General features: G+C 40.5%; 1 protein-coding gene and 1 non-coding gene across 7 annotated transcripts in view; both read right to left on the minus strand.

Moving 5' to 3' along the window:
• Depdc5 (DEP domain containing 5, GATOR1 subcomplex subunit) overlaps positions 1–25769 on the minus strand; it is a 115056-nt gene that overhangs the window by 66198 nt on the left and 23089 nt on the right. For 4 of the 6 annotated variants that reach the window (XM_038325299.1, XM_038325291.1, XM_038325317.1 and 1 more), the window contains exons 11-22: positions 24804–24873; positions 23793–23865; positions 17367–17470; positions 16855–16929; positions 15689–15823; positions 15259–15320; positions 15081–15154; positions 7537–7606; positions 7096–7132; positions 6388–6508; positions 4635–4855; positions 1126–1332 (exon numbers count right to left, since the gene is read on the minus strand). In XM_038325299.1, coding sequence (XP_038181227.1) covers positions 1126–1332; positions 4635–4855; positions 6388–6508; positions 7096–7132; positions 7537–7606; positions 15081–15154; positions 15259–15320; positions 15689–15823; positions 16855–16929; positions 17367–17470; positions 23793–23865; positions 24804–24873 — 1249 coding nt within the window. The remainder of the gene's footprint in view (positions 1–1125; positions 1333–4634; positions 4856–6387; positions 6509–7095; positions 7133–7536; positions 7607–15080; positions 15155–15258; positions 15321–15688; positions 15824–16854; positions 16930–17366; positions 17471–23792; positions 23866–24803; positions 24874–25769) is intronic. The other 2 variants (XM_038325323.1, XM_038325309.1) reach the window with 1 other exon arrangement.
• Positions 6101–6206, minus strand: LOC119806036. Its single transcript, XR_005284087.1, has one exon. It is a non-coding gene; the product is annotated as a U6 spliceosomal RNA (small nuclear RNA).

Genomic DNA, 25769 nt, shown 5'->3' on the forward strand with positions numbered 1-25769 from the left:
AGACATTGATTTCAGTCTGGTCTGGAGCTGGAGATGAACAGGCAGTGGTTGTAGTGACCCTAAATTCAAGGTCATCCTCCTTACAGGGCAAGTTCAATGCTACTCTGGGCTATATGAGACCCTGTCTCAAAAATAAATAAAAAGCAAGAGCAAGAGCCGGGCGGTGGTGGCACACGCCTTTAATCCCAGCACTCAGGAGGCAGAGGCAGGCGGATCTCTGTGAGTTCGAGGCCAGCCTGGTCTACAAGAGCTAGTTCCAGGACAGCTCTAAAAAAGCTGCAGAGAAACCCTGTCTCGAAAAACCAAAAAAAGAAAAAAAAAAAAAAAAAAGCAAGAGCAAGTACAAAAGTGAGAAACAGAGATACCTCACAATAAAACTGGTAGGAATAACAAAAGAAGAGAAAAAAACCAGAAAGAAATAATTTGTATGATTCTAACAGAAATAAGGGACAAAAGAGGTTTGGAATGGCCTCCAGCTACAGCCAAATAAACCAGATTTATTTCACATTTTTTTATTAAACTTTAAACAGTAAAATCAAATGTAAAAGAAAACAACTAGGCATTTCTAATCATTCAGAAAAATCATCCTAGTAAAAAACCAAAATAAAACAAAAAACCACATCTGTTCCTTCCTGGCCCTGCAAGAACCCATTAAGCTGAAGTTTCATTTTATCTAAGCTTTATAACCCTTACTGCCATCTTCTTGAGGCCAGAACAGAGTAAAAAGATTGGCTAGGAAAGAGAGTGAAGTGAAAGTCATTGTTTTTTTCTTCACCCCTCAGAGACTCCTGATAAATGACAAAGTAGCATAAATGCAGCTTGGAGGAGCAATGGGTGAAAATGAGGGACAGGAAATCTGATGAACAGCACAGTCCCTTTTAAAGGGACAAACAAAAAAAGGAAAGCCCGTTAGTCAACAGAGCTGGTCACTTACAAAGTTTGTTCTCAAGTGTGTCTTCAAAGATCCTCCTGAGGACCCCGTGAAAAGCCCAGCAGGCATGTCCCCCTCACTGATGGGGCCAAGAGGTTCACAGACGTTGAGGCACTTGACCCATGGCTGATCAGTGCTAAGAACCAAAGCTCGGAACTCAGAGTCCAAGGCTGTTTCCTGAGCAGCCAACTTACCTACAGGAAAAGTGTGCATCCAGCGCCTTCTGTTGGATGTGAGCTTCATGGGCATTCTTGAGGGGGCAAAGGGGTTAATCAGTGCTCTCTGAGGTGTGTATCCACCGGGCCGAACATGTAGCATAGACTCTGCACTGCCCACATGGAACCTTCCTGGTGCACTCGAGTCCCGCTGTGGGGGTTCTATCATGTTCTCCAGGACATCTGCTGCACATCATGGGGTTGAACACAAAGACAAAGCACAAATCCACAATGAAATCAGAGTTAAGAAGACTGATGAGTCAAGACTAGCAAAAATCTAGGACGTCATAAGTGTCAGGAAGTAAAAGTAATGAATAAAACATGCTTAGATTTTTTTTTCTCAAATATTTTGGAGACAAGACCCAATGAAGAAACACAAAACCTAATAGACTCTCATATTTTGCAGGGGGACCATCAACACTGAGCTGAATGCAATGAGTAAGGATAGGACTATAGTTATTTCCCGTGGGAATGGGGTGAATATATTCTCTCTGAGGGCAAGACAGCAAAAATAAATGTGTGAGCCAGCTGTGACAGCCGCACACTTTAGTCAGAGCACTTGAGAGGCAGAGATAGGCGGATGTGAGCTCAAGGCCAGGCTGGTCTACAAAGAGAGAGTTACAGGTCAGCCAAGGCTGCATAGCAAGACACTGTGTGATGCATAAATAAGAGAAAGGTATGTCTGGTGAACAGACTAGCTCACTAAATCCATTTGATTTTGAGTACACAAAGCTAGAATCCCTCTCTATTTGCACTGAAACCAAATGACATGAGTTCCAGCAAAAAGAATACATTTAGCTTATTTAAGGACTATACAACAGCTATCGAGAAGCATCATCTTCATCATCTTTTCCTCTTCTGTGGCAACTCTGGAAATTAGTGCAGAAGATGATGGCTTCATAGGATAAGAGGAATCAGGTTCCTCAGTGATTAAGAAGATCCCCCGTTGAGTCTCTGCACTGAGAGAGGTGTAAGCAATCATGTCATCGTGTTCAATTGAAGAAATGCTCTTAAGAAAAAAGAATAAAGAATGTGTTCATGCTTGGCTAGGCCAGGAAAAGCAATGTTTAGATTCAACCTGTCCTGTGCAATGGCCTAGAAGAGAGATGAAGGCAGCAAGTTATGTAACCCAATCTAAGGACCTAAAGACTGAAACCCATGGGAACAAAGTCCGTTTCTGTCCATCCCATGTTCAGGAAAGATCTATGTTGATTAGAAAGTGGCATCAAGGGAGGCTGGAGAGAAGGCCTAGCAATTAAGAGCACTGTCTACTGTTCCATGGGACCAGAATTCAATTCCCAGCACCCAAATAAATGGCAGGTCACAACTATCTATAATTCAGTTCCATGGAATTTGACACCCTCACATAGACATACATGCAGGAAAAACACCAATGTGCATAGGATAAATAAACAACTTTTAAAATGTGGTATTGAGTAATGTTTTAACCTGGCATGGTGGCTTCCATCTGTAATCTCAGTACTTGGTAGGCTGAGGCAGAAGGACCATCATGAGTCTGAGGCTACAGCGTGACCCTGTCTTAAAATGGATGAGAACAACAACAAAGGATTCCTAAGACCATGGCTCAGTGCTTGCCCCACAAGTATGCAGATCTGAGTTTGGATCTCTGTGACCAACAGGTTCAGTGGTACATGCTTGCAATCCTAGCAATGGCGAGATGGAAAGTGGAGACAGATACCTAGAGCTACTTGCCAACTAGCCTAGCTTGTTTGGCAAAGTTCAGGCTAATCAAAAGCCATACTGTTTTTTAATTTTATTTATTATTATAGTGTGTGAGGACATGAGTGTCAAAGTACACACACGGAGACTCAAAGACAAATTCTGTGAAGTTGGTTCTCTCCTTTCATCTTAATCTGAGCTCTAGGAATAGAATTCAGGGCATCAGGAAAATCCCTTCACTAGCTGGCCATCTTGCCAGCCCCAAAAAACACAAGTTTAGGGACTGGAGAGATGGCTCAGCGGTTAAGAACTGTAACTGTTCTTCCAGAGGACCCGGGTTCAATTCCCAGCAATCACATGGCAGCTTACAACTGTCTGAAAATCCAGTTCCAGGGGATCTGACACCTTTACACCAATAATATAAAGTTAAATAAATCATAAAATTTGTAAAAAAAAAAAAAAAACCCACAAGTTTAAACAAAAAGTGGAAGGTACATTAAAAACAAAATTCAAGGTTATCTTCTGACCTCCAGACGTGAACACGCATGTACCCACAAAGTTGTCCTCTAAACATACATACTCATTCACACATAATTTTTAAATAAATGGTTCAATCACCATTATCTAATATTTAGCATGAAACCTTCTATATCATTGTAATATTTCACCTTTGAACCTGATTTGTAATTTGCATACAATTATGGAATAACCAAATCACCATCAAATCACCACAAAAATCCTGTCACTAGACATAGTGGTGTAATTCCAACATCAGGAGTGTAGCAGGCAGAAAAATAGCCAATTAAAAGACCAGTCTGAGATGGGCAGTGGTGGTACACGCCTTTAATCCCAGCACTCCGGAGGAAGAGGCAGGTGGATCTTAGTGAGTTCAAGGCCAGCCACTAAGGCCTGAGTTCCAGGACAGTCAGGGCTACACAGAGAAACCCAGCCTCAAACAAACAAACAAACAAACAAACAAAAATCTGTGGCAGGAATAGAAAACCAAAAGCTCATCTATAGACTGAACTGGGAATTCCAACTGATTGCCTCAGTTGATTTCTGCTGGATGTGTGCAAACCTTTGATGATGGCACCCTTGTTTGTTCTCTCAATCAGGTTACTCCCGTGGTTTGCTGGATGTTGCAAACTGATTTGAAAATATTTTGCAGTCTGTCTGGTGCTTCTATCTACTTGTTACTTACTCTTTTCTTTCCCAGCTTCTTAATAAACTCACTCACTCGCAACTGAGAGCACAGCTGCCACAGGTCATTCTCTGCACCATACAGAACACACTGTAAATTAACAAACTGGTGCTGGGATTTAGCAACTAAGAAAGAATATGGCCTAACTAATTACTATAGAAATGAAAGAAGAAACTCAGCTGGGTAGGATGGTACACATCTATAATCCCCGCACTGAAGAGGTTAAGGCAGGAGGAGACTGCGGTGAGCTCAAGGCTAACCTGGGGAATAGTAAAGTGAGACTGTCTCACAAAGCGGCCAGCAGGGTGGCTCAGCGAAGGTGCTTGCCACTAAGCTTGAGTTTGAGGCACAAAACACAAAGCGTGGCACATACTGAGATGAAAAAAATAACAAACCCCTTTGACCCTAGGCCTAAAAAGACTGTAGGTAACGTACAAAAGGTTAGAGACAACAGAATAGTGTAGTGCACATCCAACACCTAATATGATTCACACCCGTTCACTGAGACTTACACCCAACTCCAATCAGGTCCTGTCACTCCCACGCCCCACACTGCATAAACACTGTCCCCAGGCCTCCCCAGCCGTCTGTGCTCTAGCAGTCTAACCTCGGGTGCTGGTGTAGCCCAACGAGCTGCTGACTTCATACTGGTGCAGGTGGGGGTTTGGGATCATCAGGATGTTGGTGCTCTTGCCCAGGGAGCTGTCATCAGAAGCCTGGCTCCTTACTTCCTCAGTGGGCAGTGCACGGCTTGGTAGGGAAGGGCTGGATGAGACATCACAGGAGCTGGCACTTTTGCGATTATGATTCTCCTGCTCTCTCACAGACCTAATATGCAAGAGACAAATTACTACCATGAAAACGACACTTCAACTTTGAGTTAAAATATCAGTGATGATCATCAGCTACATATACTCGAGAAACCAATATTAAAACTCTCAATATGGTAAATAATGCTTGCCTGAACAACAAAGATTTCATCTCAAGAGCGGGGGGGTGGGGGGGGTGGGGGGAGGACATGGTGATTTATACATAGTCCTGGCAGTTGAGAGGCTGAGGCAGGAGGATCACCAGGAGTTCAAGGCCATTCTAGGCTACAGTGAATCCCTGAGCTATAGAATGAGACCCTGTAACAAAACAAGAAAAAAAATTTGTTTTTTTTTTTCTGAGACAGGGTTTCTCTGTGTAACAGATCTGGCTGTCCTAGAACTCCCTTTGTAGACCAGGCTGGCCTCAAACTCACAGAGATCTGCCTGCCTCTGCTCCTAAATGCTGGGATTACAGGAGTGCGCCACCACTGCCCAGTAAAAAAATAATAATAATAAGAAGAAAACCACATAAGATCCAAAGGTGGTTAAATCTATCACAATTAGAAACTTATTTGGCCAAAACAACACAGAGCAAATTTATTTATTTATTTTTATTTTCGAGACAGGGTTTCTCTGTAGTTTTTGCCTCTGCCTCCCGAGTGCTGGGATTAACCGCCCGACTCACAGAGCAAATTTAAATAGTGGGAGTCAAAGAAAGAAAAACTCTGTCCTTGGAATAATAAACCTAAAAGATCAGTATTAGTGCCTGTTGAGGAAGAGCCTGTGCTCCGTGAATTGCATCTCTTGGCTGCAACGTCTGAGAACCTTCCTGTATCTTGAGACAATACTTCATGACAAACAAAATAGGTAGACCCAAGTCTGAGAATGGAATCCCCAATGATCTCTACAACATAGCTTTCCTGAAGCTAATTTTAGTTTAAAACTCCTTTAAGATTTTTATAACTTTTTATGTATGTAAATATTCTGCCTGTATGCATGTAGGTGCACATGTCTCCTTAGTGCCCATGGACATCAGAAGAAAGCTTTGGAGCTCCTAGAACCTGGAGTTCTAAATGGATGTGTACCACCACATAGATGTTAGAAATTGAACCTGGGCCCTCTGAAAGAGTAACAAATGCTCTTAACCACTGGCCCGTCCCTCCAACCCCAATCTAAATATTTTTAAGGTTGCTCTCATAAAGGTCCCTCAGGTTTTCTTTTTGCTTTCTTTTTTGTTTTAATATAAACAAATGCTGTAATTAAAAAAAATATGGAACCCTTCACGAATTTGTGTGTTACCCCTGCACAAAGGCTATGCTAATCTTCCCTGTGCTGTCCCAATGCAGTAAATGTGCTGATGAAGCAAGCACCTCTCAGGTTTTCTTAACTGTTCTTTCTTCCTAAAATATAGTCTCACTATATAGTTGAGGCTGGCTTTGAATTTGGAATCCCTCCATCTTTGCCTCCTGAGTGTCAGGTTATTGACTTGTGGCATAGGCCTTGGGTCCCTAAATCATTTTATATGCACCCCAGAGGAATATGACAGAAAACCTGCAGGTGGCAAGACGCTGAGCCCGGGATGGACCCGGCAGCCTGAATACTTGAGCATCGTAGGCATCATAATCTACTTGGATGGGCAGGGTGTTCTCAGATTCCTTTGGAGTCCCAAGAGCTGTAAAACACAAATAATACAATTAAAACACAGTTCTAACAGATACCTATAGAGGATCATCAAAATCTGCAAGGCATTGGGGCTATCTACCAAGGAAAAGATGGAATAACCCAACCATCAGGTTAAGACTGAATGACATAAATGTCAAAGTGACATTAAAATAATATAGCAGTAGCCAGGCAGCATTCAATGCTAGTCTTACTGGTCCTGCTTGAGAGTGTTTTCCACCTGACCATGCACTGCAGCTGACAAGACACAGCTGCAAGGTGGCTAAGCAGCCTTCCTAGGGTGACACAGGAATGTGGGTTACTGACTTTTATATGAACCTTCTCACGATACTTCCCATTATTTTGTGGCCATGAATTAGCTATTCCTAAAAGTGATGAGAAAGCATCTCAAAAATACTCACATGTGGCCAGACGGTGGTGGCGCATGCCTTTGATCCCAGCACTCAGGAGGCAGAGGCAGGTGGATCTCTGTGAGTTCAAGGCCAGCCTGGTCTACAGAGCGAGTTCCAGGACAGCTAGGACTATACTGAAAAACCCTGTCTTAAAAAACAAATTAAAAAACAAAAACAAAAAACTCACATGTATCTCGGCCATTTTTGGTTTTTTCAGAAGCGGGCTGAAAAATTAAAAAGATACTGTATCACTCCTCTGACAGAAGCAAACGGAACACAGTGTGTTATGTACTAAAGACCACGTCCCGGCTGTCTAGTGACTTATGAAAACTGGGCATTAACACTTGACGCCGGCCTACCGCAGTGTCAAGCCTGCTATGTCCATTAGTTTCCACTTTATATCTTATTCTCAGAACCTTATCCAGTGGGGCATGGACCCCAGTTCCAGCCAGGGACCAAATCCCAGGCGTGTGTAGGCTCTACACTGGGCTACAGCCCCAGCTTCTCTATAAAGTTTCAACACAAAAATGTTTAAACCCTATTATGACGCTAGAGATGGGAGAAGGGAGCTGACAGTACACGCAGCCATGTGCAGCCCCTGAATGCTGCTCAGACTGGGGAAACATACCTTCTTTCCTGCCAGTTTGATCCGTGGGGTGAAACTGTTGCAAAACAGCTGGCTTTTGGATGTGTAGAAACTGTTTAAAAAAAAAAGTTATTAATCTATAATTTAATTTTTTTATTTTGATGTGCACTTGGCGTTTGGCCTACATATATATCTGTGTGAGGGTGTCAGATTCCCTGGAATTGGAGTTACAGACAGTTGGACAGTTATGAGCTGCCATGTGGGTGCTAAGAATTGAACCCAGGTCCTCTGGAAGAGCAATCAATATTCTTAACTGCTCCAGTAACAATTTTTTTGTTTGTTTGTTTTTGTTTTTCAAGACACGGTTTCTCTGTATAACCCTAGCTGTCCTTAAACTCAGATTTTTCCTACCTCTTCCTCCAAAGTGCTGGAATAAAAGGTGTGCTCAACTAAGCCCAGATTCTTTAATCTAAACCTTAAGACAAACTGTAGGGGCTGGAGAGATGGCTCAGAGGTTAAGAGCACTGACTGTTCTTCCAGAGGTCCTGAGTTCAATTTCCAGCAACCACAATGTAGCTCACAACTGCCTGTAATAAGATCTGGTGCCCTTTTCTGGCCTGCAAGCACACATGCAGGCAGAACACAATACATAATATGTATGACAAACTGCAATTCCAAGTAAGACCAGCTTGCCTGGGTCTGGTTTTGTTTAGGTTCACAAATCTTCCCATTTCTAGCCAGTGAGATGGCCCAGTGGGCAACGGCACTGTGCAAACCTGACAGTGTGGTCTCCAGCAACCTATGGTGGAAGGAGAGAATCGACTTCCAAAAGTTATTCTGACCTCCACACAAACCAGGACTCACACTCACACTCACACATCATTTACACACATACATATGAGTAATAATAAACCAAGCATGGTCATAAACACCTTTGATCACAGCACTGTGAAGGCAGAGGCAGAGGGATCTCTATGAATTAAAAGGCCAATCAAGGCTACATAGCCAGACATTTTCTCAAATAATAATAACAGTTATAGTAAAAATTTTGAACTCCAAATTCAACATTAGCAATGATTTCAACTGTTGCTCTGGCCTTCTTTCCTCATACACCACAGGCTCACAGTATAGTGTGTAGTGGTCCTAACTGTTAAATAGATCAGAGTCTCCTATTTCAGGAACAAACCTCTTTATATCAGAATACTTTCATCCTGATGTTTGGTATGTTAGGTCCACAGGAAGTTCTCTTTTATTCTAATTTATTTTTAATTTTTGTACAATGGTGTTTTGCCTGCATGTATGTCTCTGTGGGGGTGTCAGATGCCCTGAAACAGGCAGAACAGACACTTGTGAGGAATGCTGGGAACTGAACCCGGGTCCTCTGTAAGAGCAGCCAGCTCTCTTAACCACTAAGCCATCTCTTCAGCCCCCACAGGAAGTTCTTAATATTCACTCGCTGGTTGGAACTTAGTTAAACAAGACAAAATAAAATAAAAACACAGTTAGTGCTCAAAAAGAGATAGCAGAAATCATTCAATCCCAATCCCTCTGAAAATAATCTTAATATAACCATGTCATAAACCTATGTTAACTTGAGACCCAAGTGCAGAATAAACATACAGAAATTGTATTGCCTTTCCATTCTTCAGGAACCTTGAACCTTCTTGTATTATTTTTTCTCATCATAAGCTTGCAAATAATGTTTGAGACATTGCCCTAATTCTACCTTCTAGAAAATCTCTGACTATAAACAAATAAAAATTAAAAATGAGGCCAGGTGTGGTGATACACACTTTTTTCAACACTTGGGAAACTGAGGAAGGAAGGTGGATCTCTGTGAGTTCAAGGCCAGTCTGATTCTGATGAGCTCTAGGCAGTCACAGCTACAAGTGAGACCCTGCCTCAAAAAGCTAAGCCAACAGAATAAAAGCAGCAGCATCTGCAGGTTAGTGACAGGCTATGAGAACAACCTTATGGCACACTAAGTACATAAGAACACAAGAGTGTCACCTGTACCTGCCACTGGACTTGGAGTCCAGTCAACCCCTGGGATTGGGCTTCTCCCAGTAGTTAAAAGAGAAAATTAAGTAGAAGTTGCTATTTTCCTCCCAGACTGTAGTGATGGGAGTGGCAGGCTGCATCCCGCCACCCAGCTCCCGCACGGCTAGCTTTACACCCGAAATAATCACAAAAACTGTATTCTTTTAAACACTGCTTGGCCCATTAGCTCTAGCCTCTTATTGGCTAACTCTTACATCTTGCTTTAACCCATATTTAGTAATCTGTGTAGTACCACAAGATGGTGTCTTACCAGGAGAGATCTTAACCTGCGTCTGTCTCAGAGAGGAGAGGCATGGTGTCTGCCTGAGGCGTCTGCCTGACTCTGCCTTCTCTCTCCCAGAATTCTGTTCTGTCTACTCCGCCTACCTAATTTCTGTCCTATTAAAGGGCCAAGGCAGTTTCTTTATTAACCAATGAAAGTAACACATAGACAGATGACCCTCCTCCATCACCAGACATCAGGAGTGAAGAATATGAGTGAAAGCCCCGCAGGGTGACGGATGTCCATTATCCTAGCACTTGGAAGGCTGGGACAGAAGGAATGCTGTGAGTTTTAGGTAGGCCTAGGGTACACTGCAGGACCTTGTCTCAAGAAAAAAGAAATGGCTGAGTAGACAGCTTAGTCAATAAAGTGCTTGTCATGCATACATAAGAACCTGGGTTCAATTTCCAGAGTCTAAGTAAAAAAGCCAGGCTCAGAGCTGTACACCTGAAATCCCAGCACAGGGGAGACAGACAAGTAGATACACCCCTGTGGTTCTCTGGCTGGCTAGCCTAGCCTACTTGGAAAAGCTCTAGAACAATGAGACCCTGTCTCAAAAAACAAAGTGAATGGCTCCTGAAGAAAGACACCAGGTTGACATCTGCCCTCCACAAGTATGTACATACACATGTACACACCCTCATACATAATGAAATAGCTCTTACATTCTAAAAGACTGGAACTGCTTGATCTCCTTGTCACAGTTAGTAGTACACCCTGGAGACACTTCTGACGACTCTAAGAGAACAATGTATCACAGGGCATGGTGGCACATGCCTTTAATCTCAGCACCAGGAGAACAGAGGAAGTTCTAGGCCAGCTAGGGCTCTGTACAGAGACCCTACCGAGAGAGAAAAAGACACACACAGAGAGAGACAGAGAAACAGAAAGACAGGGACATAGAAACAGAGAGAGTACACAATGCATCAAATTTATTCTACTTGTATTTCCCATGTAATCAACCTTTATAGGTTACACTATAAATTATGTACTCTTTCTTGTCTTTGACCATAAATAATGCATGTGTACATATGTGTGTTATTTCCCATGTAATCAACCTTTATAAGTTACACTATAAATTATGTACTTTCTTATCTTTGACCCATAAATAATGCATGTGTACATATGTGTATTATAGTAATAAATGCTGGAAACAGCATATAAAGGTCAAAGCAACCTTACAAAAACAAATATCTACCATAAATGTTGAAGACAACATACAGATACTACTTAATAGCTTTTGTTTGCTTGTTAGTGGGACTCAGTGACATAATTCTTTATAAAATTCTGTTCAAGATGTCTGTAAAGTATCCCTCATTCCTTCACCATGTGATGTGTTCTGTGTCGCTCAATAAAAGAGAAAGAAAAGGGCTTTGTTAAGGACACAAAGAAACATACACACAAGGAGATTCACAAAACAGCATTCAGGCAGACACAGATTCAGGCTCATACAACAGACCAAAAGAAAAATACAGGGAGAGGAGTAGAGTTCAAATCTGGGCTCAATCTTGGGTAAATTACACCAAATGGAAGCACTGTTTAATTACTTTTCTTTTATTAAAAGATCTATTTATTTATTATATATAGTGTTCTGCCTGCATGTATGCCTGCAGGCCAGAAGAGGGCGCCAGATCTCGATCTCATTACAGATGGCTGTGAGCCACCATGTGGTTGCTGGGAATTCAACTCAGGACCTCTAGAAGAGCATGAACCATCTCTCCAGCCACTAATTTCTTTTTCTTAAAGCAATGCTGATACCTTTTGGGTATTCTGAGGCTATTATTGATGTGTTCATTAATGAGTGATACACGTGTACTCATATAAACACACACACATGCAAACACACCACTGAGTTAAAAAGTAATGTGAGACAGAAAAATGGATTTCTATTAAGTTGAATCATGAAATTACTATTTTTCAGGGTCACAAGCAATCTTTCATTGGGGTTTCAAGTGTTTTGTTTTGTTTTTTTTTTTTTTTTTTGGTGAGACTCACAATGAAATATGAGAAACAAGTCTCAGTCCCTCTAAATTCTCAGATTTAAAAGTCCTTCACATATGGTACTATCCTGCATCAGAATGGCACCAGAAAACCAATGTAGGATGAAAAAATTAAGTGGTAATTTGGGAACCGTCTAAGTTACTATAAGGTAAAATTTGAGAAAAATGAAGAACTTTAATTGGAATTCATGTATTTCCATATATTCTATAGTTACTTTTCACACTTCCTGAACTAAACTCGAAACCATGAAATACAGTATAATTGATAGTGATTTTTAACTGATAAGTGTTTTTAAATGTATATTAAAAAGTTACAAATACAGGGGTCAGTGAGATGGCTCAGCAGATAAAGATTATAACTTGCTATTGTTATTGGTCTGGCACAATGAAGATATTCTAAAGAGATACTTGTGTCTTTCAATCAAAAACTATAGAAACAACGGCCCTCAAAGAAATAAGAATTTTCCAGGCTGTGGTGGCACATGCCTTTATATAACTTTAAACCCAGCACTAGGGAGGCAGAGGCAGGCAGATCTCTGTGAGTTCAAGGCAAGCCTGGTCTACAAGAGCTAGTTCCAGGACAGGCTCCAAAGCTACACAGAGAAACCCTGTCAAAAAAAAAAAAAAAATGAGAATTCCCCCAAAATTTCATGATGGAGAAGGAAAGGCTGCCTGTGTGGGACTTGTCCCCTGGGAAGAAATTTCTAACAGTTCTAACAATCCATCAAACCACCTGACAGGATGAGAATAAACCACGGATGACGATGGGTCACTGGTGGGCAGGACCACACCTTGACTAGCATAGCTTAGGTGTGTACATCCCTGGTCCTCTATTTAAATTTGATCTCACTTTAGGAACTGGAAAAAAGAGTGGAGGGGTTTGCTGGATCTCTTTGTCCATCTTCCCAATGCTGCTACACTGACTCAATCTTTTTCTGCTTTCTACTGTTTTTCCCCTCAGAGCTACAGATCAAAACAGGATGGCTCACAATGTGGAACTCCAGTTTCAGGGAACCCAGTTCCCTCTTCTGACTTCTGGGGACACAAGGCAAGCATGTAGTGCACATACAGGCAAAAGACCCAGATAAATAAAGTTTGGTTTTTTTGGTTTGTTTTTTTTTTTTTTTTTTTTTTTTGGTTTTTTGAGACAAGATTTCTCTGTGGCTTTGGAGCCTGTTCTGGAACTCACTCTTGTAGACCAGGCTGGTCTTGAACTCACAGAGATCCGTCTGCCTCTGCCTCCCGAGTGCAAATAAAGTTTTTTTAAGTATGATATCTGTGCTGAATGTGATATCTTATAGTTTTAATATTAGCATTTCTGAGGCAGAACAACCAACAGTTTTTAGTTTGGCTATATAATAAGACCTCAAAAAAAAAGTACAATTTTTCTTTTCTTTTCTTTTTTTTTTTTTTGAGACAGGGTTTCTTTGTGTAGCCTTGGCTGTCCTGAAACTCACATTGTAGACCAGGCTGGCCTTGAACCCAAAGAGATCTGCTTGTCCCTGCCTCACAAGTACTAGGATTAAAGGATTTTTGCCACCATTGCCCAGCTTACAATTTTTCATAAAAACCATCCATACAAAATTTTATGGGTTCTAAGAGAAGTAAGGGACATTCATTGAGCAGGATAATTGTAATGGGACCACATTATCCTTACAAATGGCTAAACAAGTAATCCCTGCTCACTTCTGGTTCTTCATCTATGAATATAGGTGACCAGCAACAATCACTACACCAATAGGAACACAGCTTGTGACACAGATAAAAGACACATGCACAAGGCTAACATCTGTATTTGTTATGAGTTTCCAAGCTGGTCTCTGGTATACAGTGAAACTTAAATACTGTAGAAGCCAGACCAGCAAGACTGCTCAGTAAAAGACTGCCAGGAACTACATGGAGGAAGGAAGGAGAAACCAAACCTTACAAATGGTCCTCTGACCTCCACAAGTGTGCCATGGCATAAGCAGGCATATGAGCATGCACACAGACACATAAATAAGGATAATAATAATTTTTAAAAAATATACTACAGGGCTGGAGAGATGGCTCAGAGGTTAAGAGCATTGCCTGCTCTTCCAAAGGTCCTGAGTTCAATTCCCAGCAACCATATGGTGGCTCACAACCATCTGTAATGAGGTCTGGTGCCCTCTTCTGGCCTGTAGGCATGCATGCAGACAGAATATTGTATACATAATAAATAAATAAAATATTAAAAAAAATATACTACAGAAGGTTCTATTGAGCTGGAGGCATAAGCCTCTGTGAGTCTGCCCCTCACAGAGCCCAACCCATGACAAACAACACAAAGAACAGAAACCACCAAAAGAAAAGCCTCTACTGCCACTGGGAAGGAGTCACAGGGGAAAAGGGTTGGAGCTGGGCCTTGAAGGAACGCACCTGCAAGAAAATAACTGGCAGAGGTCAAAAAAAAAAAAAAAAAAAAAAAAAAAAAAAGCCGTGACTGAGGTAAGTTGAGAGTGTCTACTACCCATAGCAAGAAAGAGAAATAGTGGCAGGAGAGGAGAATGCAGGAGTCAGCCACGTTAGTCCTTATCAAGCTCTTTTGAAGAGCTGGATCAAACACACATAGAGCAGTGGTTTAAAGACCACTGTCTCCAGATCCCAAGGATTCTGACGTATCACACCGTGCCCTGTGAGGGCAGAGAAGAACACTAATACTTTTTTACTTCTTGAGAGTCAAACTAAGACTAAAGAAGTCATCTTGTTACTCAGGAATAAAATGAAAAATGAAAGAAGAAAGTAATTCAGAGCTGTGCTGAGCAATTGTGTATGTATATTATGTATAATATGTATAAAGCCTAGGTGTGGACTGGAGACACAGTTCAATGTTAAAGAGGACTTGAGCTCGGTTCCCAGCACCCACGTCAGGCAGCTCTGTAACTCCAGCTCCAGATGATCCAACACTTTCACCTGGTCTTTGTGTGCATCCACATATAAACGGCATGTGCATACACAGAAATAAAAGTAAATATTAAAACAACGACAACAATCAAATAGAACCAAGCCCTTGGTACAACTCCCAGTACAACCAACTAGCCAAGAAATAAATAAACAAGTAAATAAGACATGTTTGGATGGCTCACAATATGATCCCAGCATTCAGAAGGCTGAGGCAGGTCTACCAGGAATCTGAGGCCAGGCCACACAGAGAAACCATCTCAAAAAACAAAACAAATTTAAAGAGCCAATGCCAAGGAAACTATTCAAAACTTTCACCTTCCACTTGCAATGACACCCACCTGTGGTTTATCCAGTGAGGGATATTATAATCATCGCCCAGCCGAGAGTCCCTCGGAACACTCCGGTTGTGCAGCTGCAAGGAAAAAGCCAGAGCACAAATAATCTAGAAACTTCCACTCTTTCTACTTTTAATTATTGTTTAACTGGTCTTTCAGAAGGAAGCTGAAATTCCATTACCTTGAATAATGGCACAGCATGTAAAGGCTGCTCTCCCATGCATACTAGGTCCACCCCGATTCCTAAAAAGGGGAGGACAAAAAAGGCGGATCAAGAGGACAACAGCAGAGATGAGTATTCTAGTTCGTTAATATTACTGAACATTGTACGAGGTAAAACTGACTTGCTGTGCTGCAGTTTATAAACTCATCATTGCTACCTACGCTGGAAAGAAATACGTGCATTTTCTGTTTCCTCTACTGTTGCTTAGGTTAGACACTGATTACCCAAATCTGTAAAAAGAGAATCAAGACCTCCACTATTCAATTCTAGTGACACCCCTGATCACCATGCAAAGCCCTTCATCACCTAAGAGACAATGAGAACACCGCAGTTAGAGGACAAGGGAGGGTATTAACACAGGGAGACAGTAGAAACCAAGGACTGTTACCATTATCAATCATACGCTGCTTGGTCAATATCATGAGCAGGCGATCCACTTCAAAGACACCCACCCCGGGTGTGATCACCACAGACATCTGTCCAGTTCGGTCAAAGTTGCGGTTGATGTAGTGCTTGTCAAACACTTTAGAGGAAACAAAGATCCCCCCAGGGACAATGTCACAGCTTTTCAGAAACCAGACACAGGCAAACAACACAGCTTCTGGTGCAGTTTGCACTCATCCCAGCCACACCAAATGACTCACTCTGACCTGAATTCTACAAGTCATGCACACATACACCTTTCCCTTCTACTTTAGCAGCGTCTTAAAAATAAAATGTTCACTTTACCCTTTATAAAGCACGCTCACTGGTGCCCAATAGTGGCCCATCATTTAATTTTCATGAGATAAACTTACATCATCCATCAATGAGTCTATACTTAAAGCTCTAAGAATCAAATAAGATACATATGCCATCCTTATTTGTGTATTGTGTACCTTCAAGTGCCACAGTGCACACGTAGAAGTCAGAGGACAACTTGCAGGAGTTTTCTCCTCCTAAGATCTCAGGGATCAAACCCAGGTCCTCAGGTGCCCTTACCCACTAAGTCGTTTCACTGCCCTGCGTTTGTGCTCTGATGGACAGAGTCTCCAGTAGCTCACTTTCTCTATATCCCTCACGCTTATTATTCTCCTACCTCAGGCTCTACACTCAAGAATATGTATTTTCTTTTAAAAAGCAGAATGGAGCCAGGTGGTGGCACACACCTTTAATCCCAGCACTCAGGAGGCAGAGGCAGGCAGATCTCTGTGAGTTGTGTCCAGCCTGGTCTACAGGTGAGTTCCAAGACAAGCACCAAAGTTACACAGAGAAACCATGTCTCAACTCCCTGATCCCCCCAAAAAAGAAAGAAAAAGGTAGATTCTAAAATTTAAAAAATGTACCTAAAATCAGCTGAGGGATGAAATGAGAAATAAAAAGACAAAAACACTAAGCTGATTGCCCACAAGCCAAAGATCAGTCATATGACCACTCAATTAGAACGTACTACTTTGAGTTAATTTGAAATGTAGATGGGAAGAAGATCTCCAAGTCTGGGGCTTTGGGCATCAGCATCGAGCTGTCTATGGCCACATGGGAAGCAAGAGGTAGGCTTACTGCGCTCTTACTCACCGTTGAAGGACAAATTGATGGCCTCTAGGTAGTTCCCTTGTGCTGAGGTAGAATTGTCTCCTTGAGGAAAGCCCCCTAAAGCAAAAATACAAAACAAGAAAAAGCATTTCATGAAAAATGAACTCTTAAAAACTAACAGGAAGGTGCCAGGTGGTGGTGGTGGCACATGCCTTTAATCCCAGGACTCAGGAGGCAGAGGTGGGTAGATAGCTAAATTTCAGGCCTCTTGGTCTACAGAGCGAACTCTAGGACAGCCAGGCCTACACAAAGAAACCCTGTCTAGAGACATCCCCCCCACCAAGAAAACTCCAAAAAACAAAAACAAACCAGGAAGGCATCTGGCTCACACTGTTAGGGACATTGTAGGAGCTGGCAGCATATATATGGAACAACTGGCTCCAACTGACCAGAAGCAGAAACTATCTACAGCAACACAAGGGAATGGAGCATGAGCTGCTTCTCTGTCTCCAGCCTCCATTCCCCACAGCACCTCCGACACATGGATGCAGTACCTGCCTGTTCCAGTCGCACCAACACTGGATACTGGATGAAGAGTTTTTTAATGGTCACAAGGAGCGATGTCCACTCTTCCCTCCTCTCATTCTGAGCCACCACTCTGAAAGGAACATGATCATGAAAGAGAAATCGAGCACCTATTACATACATGCTATCCCATTCATTACAAAGTTTCAAGGAGGGAGGAAAACGTGGTTCATAGTAAGTAATAAGCAGGGGATAAAGGGATAAACATGTCTACAATTCAAGGACTTAGGACTAAGGTAGGTAGACCCACAAGTTCAAGGCTAGGCTGGGAACATGGTAAGGTTCAGAAAAGCTAGGGTCAAAACAGCAAGCTAGTGTGGTGTCACAAGACTTTGATTCCAGCACTCTTGAGGCAGAAGCAGAAGGATCTCTGGGAGTTATGGGCCAACCTGGTCTACAGAGGGGGTTCTAGGCCAGCCAAGGCCACAGAGAAAGACCCTGTCTCAGATGAACACAGATGGCTCGTCAGATAAAGGTATCGGCCACAGACCCTGACACACTGTTCATAGTAGGGACCCACAGGGCAGAAAGAGGGAACAGACACTCACAAGTTGTCCTCTCACCTCCACAAATAGTGTTCCCCTGAGTATATCATATGCCATAAATAAATAAGTAAATTAGGGCTAGAGAGATGGCTCAGTGGTCAAGAGCACTGGCTAATTTCCAAGAGGACCCAGGTTCAATTCTAAACACCCACACGGCATCTCACAGCTCTCTGTAACTCCAGTTCCAGGGGATTTGACACACACACACAGACAAAACGGTTTTACTGAAACACCTGCATGGTTATGCAATGGCCTTTAATAACAGAGAAACTGGAGGCTTTAGAAGAGCTGGTACAGGGGCAACTAGATGCTCAGCATATTGAAGAACCACCCATCCCTCGGAATTCTCCTGTATTTGTTGTTAAAAAGAAATCTAGAAAATGGAGAATGGTGACAGATCTAAGAGTTTTTAATAAGGTGATCCAGCCAATGGGCTCTCTACAGTCTCGCATTCCTCTGCCTTCCCTATTACCTAAAGGATGGTCTCCTATAGCTATTGGTTTAAAAGATTGTCTATTCACTGTACCTTTACAAGAAAAAGACAGAAAAAATTGCTTTCATACATGGTTGTGAGCCACCATGTGGTTACTGGAAATGAAACTCAGGACCTCTGGAAGAGCAGCCAATGCTCTTATTGCTGAGCCATCTTTCCAGTCCCCACCCACAGGAATTTTAATTAGAAGGATTATCTTAGAATGGATCTTTTTACCACATAAACTGAGTAAAAAGTGAAAAACTTATGTGGAAAAGGTTTCTGAGTTAATTCTAAAAGGAAAATTGAGACTTTGTCAATAAGCAGAAATAGACCCAGCAAAAATTATATTACCTTTAAATAATGATGAAATTGAAAAATTGTGAGAAGGTGAACCCTGGCAAAGAGCTTGTAACAAATTTTTGGGAGAGATTAATAACTACCTCATAAGCAAGATAATTCAACTGGATTCGTCTTCACATTGTACGGGGGAGCCCTTACATTGTTTTTTTACTTTTTTAAGCCAGTGGCTGGCTGCTTTGCTTTATGGATCTTCAGGTTGAACCCCAATTTCTCTCTCTGAATTTTATTAATTGTGCTTGAGACATTAGATACTATTATAGATGGTTGTGAACCATCATATGGGTGCTGGGAATCGAACTCAGGACTTCTGGAAAAGCAGTCAGTGCTCTTAACCACTAAGCCATCACTCCAGCCCCGAGCCCTTACATTCTATTCTGATGCAAATAACTCAAGGAAGGCAGGTTACAAATCAGAAAATTTAAGTAAAGTGGAAATTAAAGTAAAGCCCTTATGATTCTGTCCAAAAGTCAGAATTATATGCTTTCCTTACAGGACTAAGGGATTCTAAAGAACCCCTAGTTACCAACTCACAATATGCAGAAAGAGTTGTTTTACATAATGAAACAGATGACTTTATACCAGATGGTAAAGAATTGACTTTATTATTTATTCAGTTACAAGATACAACCAGGAAGAGGCATCATCCCATATACATAACACACATCTGACCCCATACGAGTCTGCCAGGCCCTCTGGCACAAGATAATGCAGAAATCAATTATTGATTGGAGGCTGAAGGCCTCAGAATTTCATTAAAAAGAATCATAGAAACTTTTCTATCACATGGCAACAAGTCAAGGAAATTATAGGAAATTTTCTACTTGTTCTTTATACAACCAAACTCCACTACCTGCAGGAAGTAACCCAAAGGGTGCCCAAAGGGATGAAATCTGGCAAACAGATGTATTTCATTTTGTAGAATTTGGAAATTCTGAAATATATACATCACACCACTGATAACTATTCAGATTTTCAATGGGCAACTGCTTGGAGTTCAAAAAAGGCTGACTCAGTAACCACCCATTTGCTAAAGGTTATGGCCATCGTTGGGTATACTTAAAGACATAAAGACAGACAATGCTCCAGCACATGTCTCTAAGAAAATAAAGGTTTTTTTGCTTATTATAATACAAAGCAAATTACAGGTATACGGTACAATACTACAGGCCAGCCAGTTACAGAAACAGCAAGAAAACTAAAGGATATGTTAAATAAACAGAAAGGGATGATAAAGGCTCCCAGAAATAGACTATATAATTCCTTATTACTTTGAATTTTCAAAATGTTAATGAGATAGGAACAACAGCAGCATAGAGACATTGAATAGCAGAAAAAACTTCAAAATTGAATCAGCCAATATACTTTAACGATGCAGTGACCTCAGAATGGAAACCAGGATATGTGTTACACTGGGGAAGGGGTTTTGCTTTTGTTTCCACAGGAGAAGAAAAGCTATGAATACCATCAAAATTGATAAAGATTCGATTTGAACAAGAGACACCTCTTAATGAGAAGAGGTGATAATTTATTAAGCACCAATGCCATTTAATCTAAATTAACCTATAAAACTAACTAATGCTTTTCATTTGATCAGATACAACTTGCCAAAAGAGAATCTCCCCAAAATTAGGTTTTGTTTCTGTCTTTTCAGGAGAATAAAGGTATCCAGCTTAAGAATCTGAAGGCCACTAGACAAATGAGACATCTGAAGGAAAAGACCAGTCTTCCAGAAAAAAAAGTCCCAAGAAAAAGAGTAAATTGGCCAATATTATATCACATTTCCAACAGGATAAAATTTCATAAATCTTCCCAAATGTTTGTTTCTCTTATTCTCTATAGACATAGAATGCAAATGGTCTTTTTGTAATTCCAGTCCAATTAAAGATTAAAGCTGGCTTTGGAGTTGTAGCGTGGTTCTCTTCTTCTCTAAACACAAGCATGCTAGCTAAAGTAAAATCCAAAATCTCTGTCTCATGTCAGAAGAGACACCTGATATGACACAAAAGAGAAACAAATATTTAAGGACTATTATATTTCTACCACTCTAATAATCCTTTGGTTTTTATATTGACTCTTTAACAGCTTCCCTTAAGGTTTAAGATTTATAAGCTTTATATATTTTTTCTTAAGCTTGTTCTAAGATATTAATGGTCATATAGAGTATTAACTAATTTAAAAAAAGTTTCATCTACCTTTCTGAACATAATTTCAGGTTTGAGTTTCTATCAGTTTTCTGCAATAAGTCATGAACACACCTAACAGCAACCTTTAAGGTCTCCAAAAGTAGGATGGGGCCCCACAACGACGATTCCTCCAGGACTATGATAACACCACCAAGCTGAAAAACACCACCTAAAGATTGGCTTTGGACTACAAACTGCTCAGAACAATTTTGAGATGGCTAGCTGAGATGATCTAGCCTAACTGACTACTCTAGCCAGGATTTCTTAAGACAAGCCCTACACTTCCTCATTACACAGAGACTGGACAACAAATACAGCTACCTCTCCTAGGACTTGACAATTAACCCAAATTTTTCTTTTCAGGATCCCCTAAAGGTAGGTCAGTTGTTGTAGGAGGCCGCTTGTTTGTTCCTGGGTGCTCAGCCCTGAAATAACTACACAGAAACTGTATTAATTAAAACACTGCTTGGCCTATTAGCTCTAGCTTCTGATTGGCTAGCTCTTACATCTTAATTTAACCCATTTCTATTAATCTGTGTATTGTTATGAGACTGTGGCTTACTGACAAGGTTCCATCCAGCATCTGTCTCTGGTGCAGCTACATGGCTTCTCCTTGACTCCACCTTCTTTCTCCCAGCATTCAGTCTAGTGTCCCGTCTCCCCCAACCCCCGCCTAACTCTGTTCTGCCCTCCTATGATCAAAGCAGTTTCTTTATTCATTAGCCAATAAAAGCAAAACATAGACAGAAGGACTTCCCATACCAGTTGGTGGTTCTTGGTTTTTCAACAGGTTTATGGATATTTGTCATTGTTTAAGGTGGTTGGTTACAAGTTGTTATTGGTTACGGTCAGGAGAAAAGCTGAACAAAGGAATTTAGATTCAGGGTTCTTGTTTTGAAAAGAAAAAAGTGGGATGTACATATGATAGGATAAAAGGGTAGATTATTGAACCTACTCTGATCAGAAAAAAGGGAGGATATAGATATAAAATAAAAAGATAGATCATTGAATCTACTTTGAAAAAGCAGCTACTAGTTTTGAATTGGATTAAATTGGATAAAACTTTTATATATTGTATACAAATTTTGTATATTGATACAAATTTGAGATTGATTTTGTTAGAACATACTGTACATATATTTCTACTCTTGTTCAAGTACCTATACAATTCACTTAAAAATGTAATGCAAATTTCTGGTCCTTAAAAAGTATTATTACCAACTGTTTAGGATAATAAGGAAATTCAGATTAGCAGGTAATCACCTATTATAATCAAACTTGTCACATTAAGTATGTTTTCAAGGTCAAACAAATATATATTTTAGATAGACAGATCATCTTCAAACACTTCAGAGATCTATAGAATATAGTATTTAAGATGTTTTAATAACATAGGTTCTTTTTTTTTTTTTTAATGACAATGAGACATGTCTGCTCCTGGCAACACCAATCTACTTCAGAGAAGATAACGGGCATCAAAGAAACTCCACATGGAATTTACTTTCTTTGTGGCAAAAAGAGTTGTGGGAACTCCTTGAGCCAAAAGCTTTCTAGATACCAGTCCATTCTTGGCATGGTCTGGGATACTATAAGCTCAGACGAAAAGCATGCACAGCCCTGTTTATGTTGGATTTATGTACATGTATATAGCTATTATACTTATTGTATACAGTTTTCTTATATTAGTTATAGCATGTTTTTATTTTAGACAAAAAAAGGGTATATAGTGGTATATTGTTTCTGTTTTAATAAATAAAGTTTCCCTGAAGATCAGTGCAAAGCAGTCACACTAGTCAGCCATAAAGGCCAGGCAGTGGTGGCACACACCTTTAATCCCAGCAGCCACACTAGTCAGTCATAGAGGCCAGGTAGGTTGGTGGTGCACACCTTTAATCCAAGCACTAGAGAGGAATATAAAATGGGAGGAGATGAATCTCACTCTCAGTCTCAATCTGAGGATTCTTGGAGGCAGAATCTCCCATTTTCGGTCTGAGGTAGACATAAGAGCCAGTGGCTGGCTGCTTAGCTTTTCTGATCTTCAGGATGAATCCCAATATCTGTCTCTGGGTTTTGCTTTGTTTTGGTTTTTTCTTTTTTTTCTTTTTCTTTTCTTTTCTTTTTTTTTTTTTTTTTTTTTTTTTGAGACAGGGTTTCTCTATAGTGGTGGAGATTGTCCTGGAACTAGCTCTTGTAGACCAGGCTGGCCTCGAACTCAGAGATCCACCTGCTTCTGCCTTCCAAGTGCTGGGATTAAAGGCATGTGCTACCATCACCCAGCTGTCTCTGGACTTTTATTATTCTCGTTACATGCTGTAAATTTTATTAAATGACATTATGGTTTTATATAAAATGATCTTATTATGCATAGGATTAAAATGTTATAAGAGGTATAATTTAAGCTAAAATCTAGTCAAAAGTAGAGAAAATATGGCAAGATATTACCTGCAAATTCAGACAGTGGACATCCAGGGTTTTTAGTTACCTACTCACTTAGTATTACCTAGAATACTAAAATACTTTACAATTAAAAAATAATAATAATTTGGATGTGATGGTTCACAACAACAACCCCAGCACCTTGTAGGCAGAAACAAGGAATGCTACAAGTTCAAAACTAGCATGGTCTATACAGTGAGTTCCAGACTAACCAAAGCTGAATAGCGAGACTCTGTTCAATACAGCAAAAACAAATAAAAATTCTAAATACAATGTGGTATCCTCTATCACAGAATTTTAAAAATACAAGAATAAAAAACTGATGAAATCTAAAAAAAAGTTTTTTAAGTTAAGAAGAAACAACCAATAAAGACACAGCAAAGCACCAAAACATACTTGTAAAAGTCCTCATAGAATCTCCCTTTGTGATCCTGTTGAATTGAAGCTCGGTTTATTTCAGGAAATTCATCTGAAATACAGAAAATTCAAATCATATTGAAAATTGAATTGTACAGTGTTGCTGGACTCCACTTTTGGGTTGAAGATCCATATCATCAAAATGTAAGCCAGGAGTGGTGGCACATGCCTTTAATCCCAGCACTTGGGAGGCAGAGGCAGGTGGATCTCTGTGTTTGAGGCCAGCCTGGTCTACACAAAGAGTTCCAGGATAGCCAGAGCTACATAATGAGATCCTGTCTCAAAAAAAAAAAAAAAAAAAAAAAAAAAGGAAGTAAGTAAATAAACAAGTAAACGAAGCTAATTGTATATCTGTTATGAGGGTTTCAGGTGATGTCACAATCCAGCTATCTTATATATATTAAGATGTATTATTATTTTCCATTTTACTTGGTATCCCCCTAGCAAAGATGGGAAAGACAAAAAGTATAAAAGCAAAGAAGATGAAAATTAATTGTTTGAGAAGAAGGTGAGGGACCCAACAGAAAATAATTGGAAGAAACTGGGTATAGTGGTGTGGACTGGGTATAGTGGCATGTACTGGTATAGTGGCGTGTACTGGCAGTCTGGCTATTCAGGAGCCTCAGGCAGGAGGTTTGTTTTAAAACAGAAGTTCATGGCCAGCCTGAAAAATATAACAATACCCTGTCTATTAAGAAATGAAAAATTTAGCTGTCTTAATGATGCATACCTCCCAGCACTTGGGAGGCACAGGTAGAAGATCTCTGTGAGCTTAAGGCTAGCCTGGTTACATAGTGAGTCCCAGAACAGCCAGAATATAAGTCCCTCAAGGGTGACAAAAACTAAACAAAACAGAAGAAATAACAAACAAATAAGTAAATACAAATAAAAATTAAAAAGTGTGATCAGAATATAGTGCATGAAAAGTCTACCAAAATTGTTTAAATTCTCAAAAAATATATATAATATATATGAGAAAAATTTACTCACCAATAGATTTTGCATCATAAAAAGTTCTGGAAAACAGGACCACAGTCACTTCATGACTACAGTTCTTCTCCTAGGCATGAACACAGAAAAAGGAGGTACAAGTTTATTCCATTTCCTTCACTGTGAAGCAACCCATGCACACTAATATCCGCAATTCTACGAGGCTCAGTGGCTGAGCACTGTGAAGGAGACAGAACACTTGCTGCCAAAAGATTTGTTCTTGCCAGGCTGTGGTCCTTTAATCCCAGCACTCAGAGGCAGAGACAGGCTCTCTGAGTTCGAGGCCAGCCTGATCTACAGAGCGAGTTCCAGGATAGGCTCCAAAGCTACAAAAAGAAACCCTATCTCAAAAAAACAAAAACAAATAAACAACAACAGCAAAAGACTTGTTCTCAATTCTGGCTCTTAAGCTTCCCACTGTGCAATTTCAGGTAGGTTACTTTAAGTTCTAAGGATGTGCAAAAATGCTTGGAAGCTACAAAAAGGGTCCTGTCACCCAATTCTTTATTTGACATAAACCTGACCAACTGAATGTTAGAGCTTGATTATATCCCTATCCATTATTAAACAATTAACTGCAAGTTTAAGGGAAAATAACAGTGCCTACAGCGGTGGTTTAAAGAACCAAAGATGTTCCTACACATCACAGGATGAGGCCCAGAAGCTTTGGAGAGAGGAAGGAATGCAAGCCAAAATCACAAATTACCCTTTGGATGCTGATGGGAGCTAGTAAGAATAAACATTTCCATGAAGTCTTGAGATCAAACTCCTGGGAACAGAGTAATTACTGGTGAACATGACACGTAGCTTGTTTACTGAGCCAACGAACTTGTTTCAGTTCCGGCCAGACTCAACCTCATCTCTCCCAACCATCCTAACACAATTCAGCACTTGGCATAAAAGAACACAACTTAATGTACCATATGCCAACTTTCATTTCTCCTTGGATATATTGCAAGTGGATAG

Source organism: Arvicola amphibius, chromosome 1 (genome assembly GCF_903992535.2).
Source record: "Arvicola amphibius chromosome 1, mArvAmp1.2, whole genome shotgun sequence".
In the NCBI taxonomy this organism is placed as follows: Eukaryota; Metazoa; Chordata; class Mammalia; order Rodentia; family Cricetidae; genus Arvicola; species Arvicola amphibius.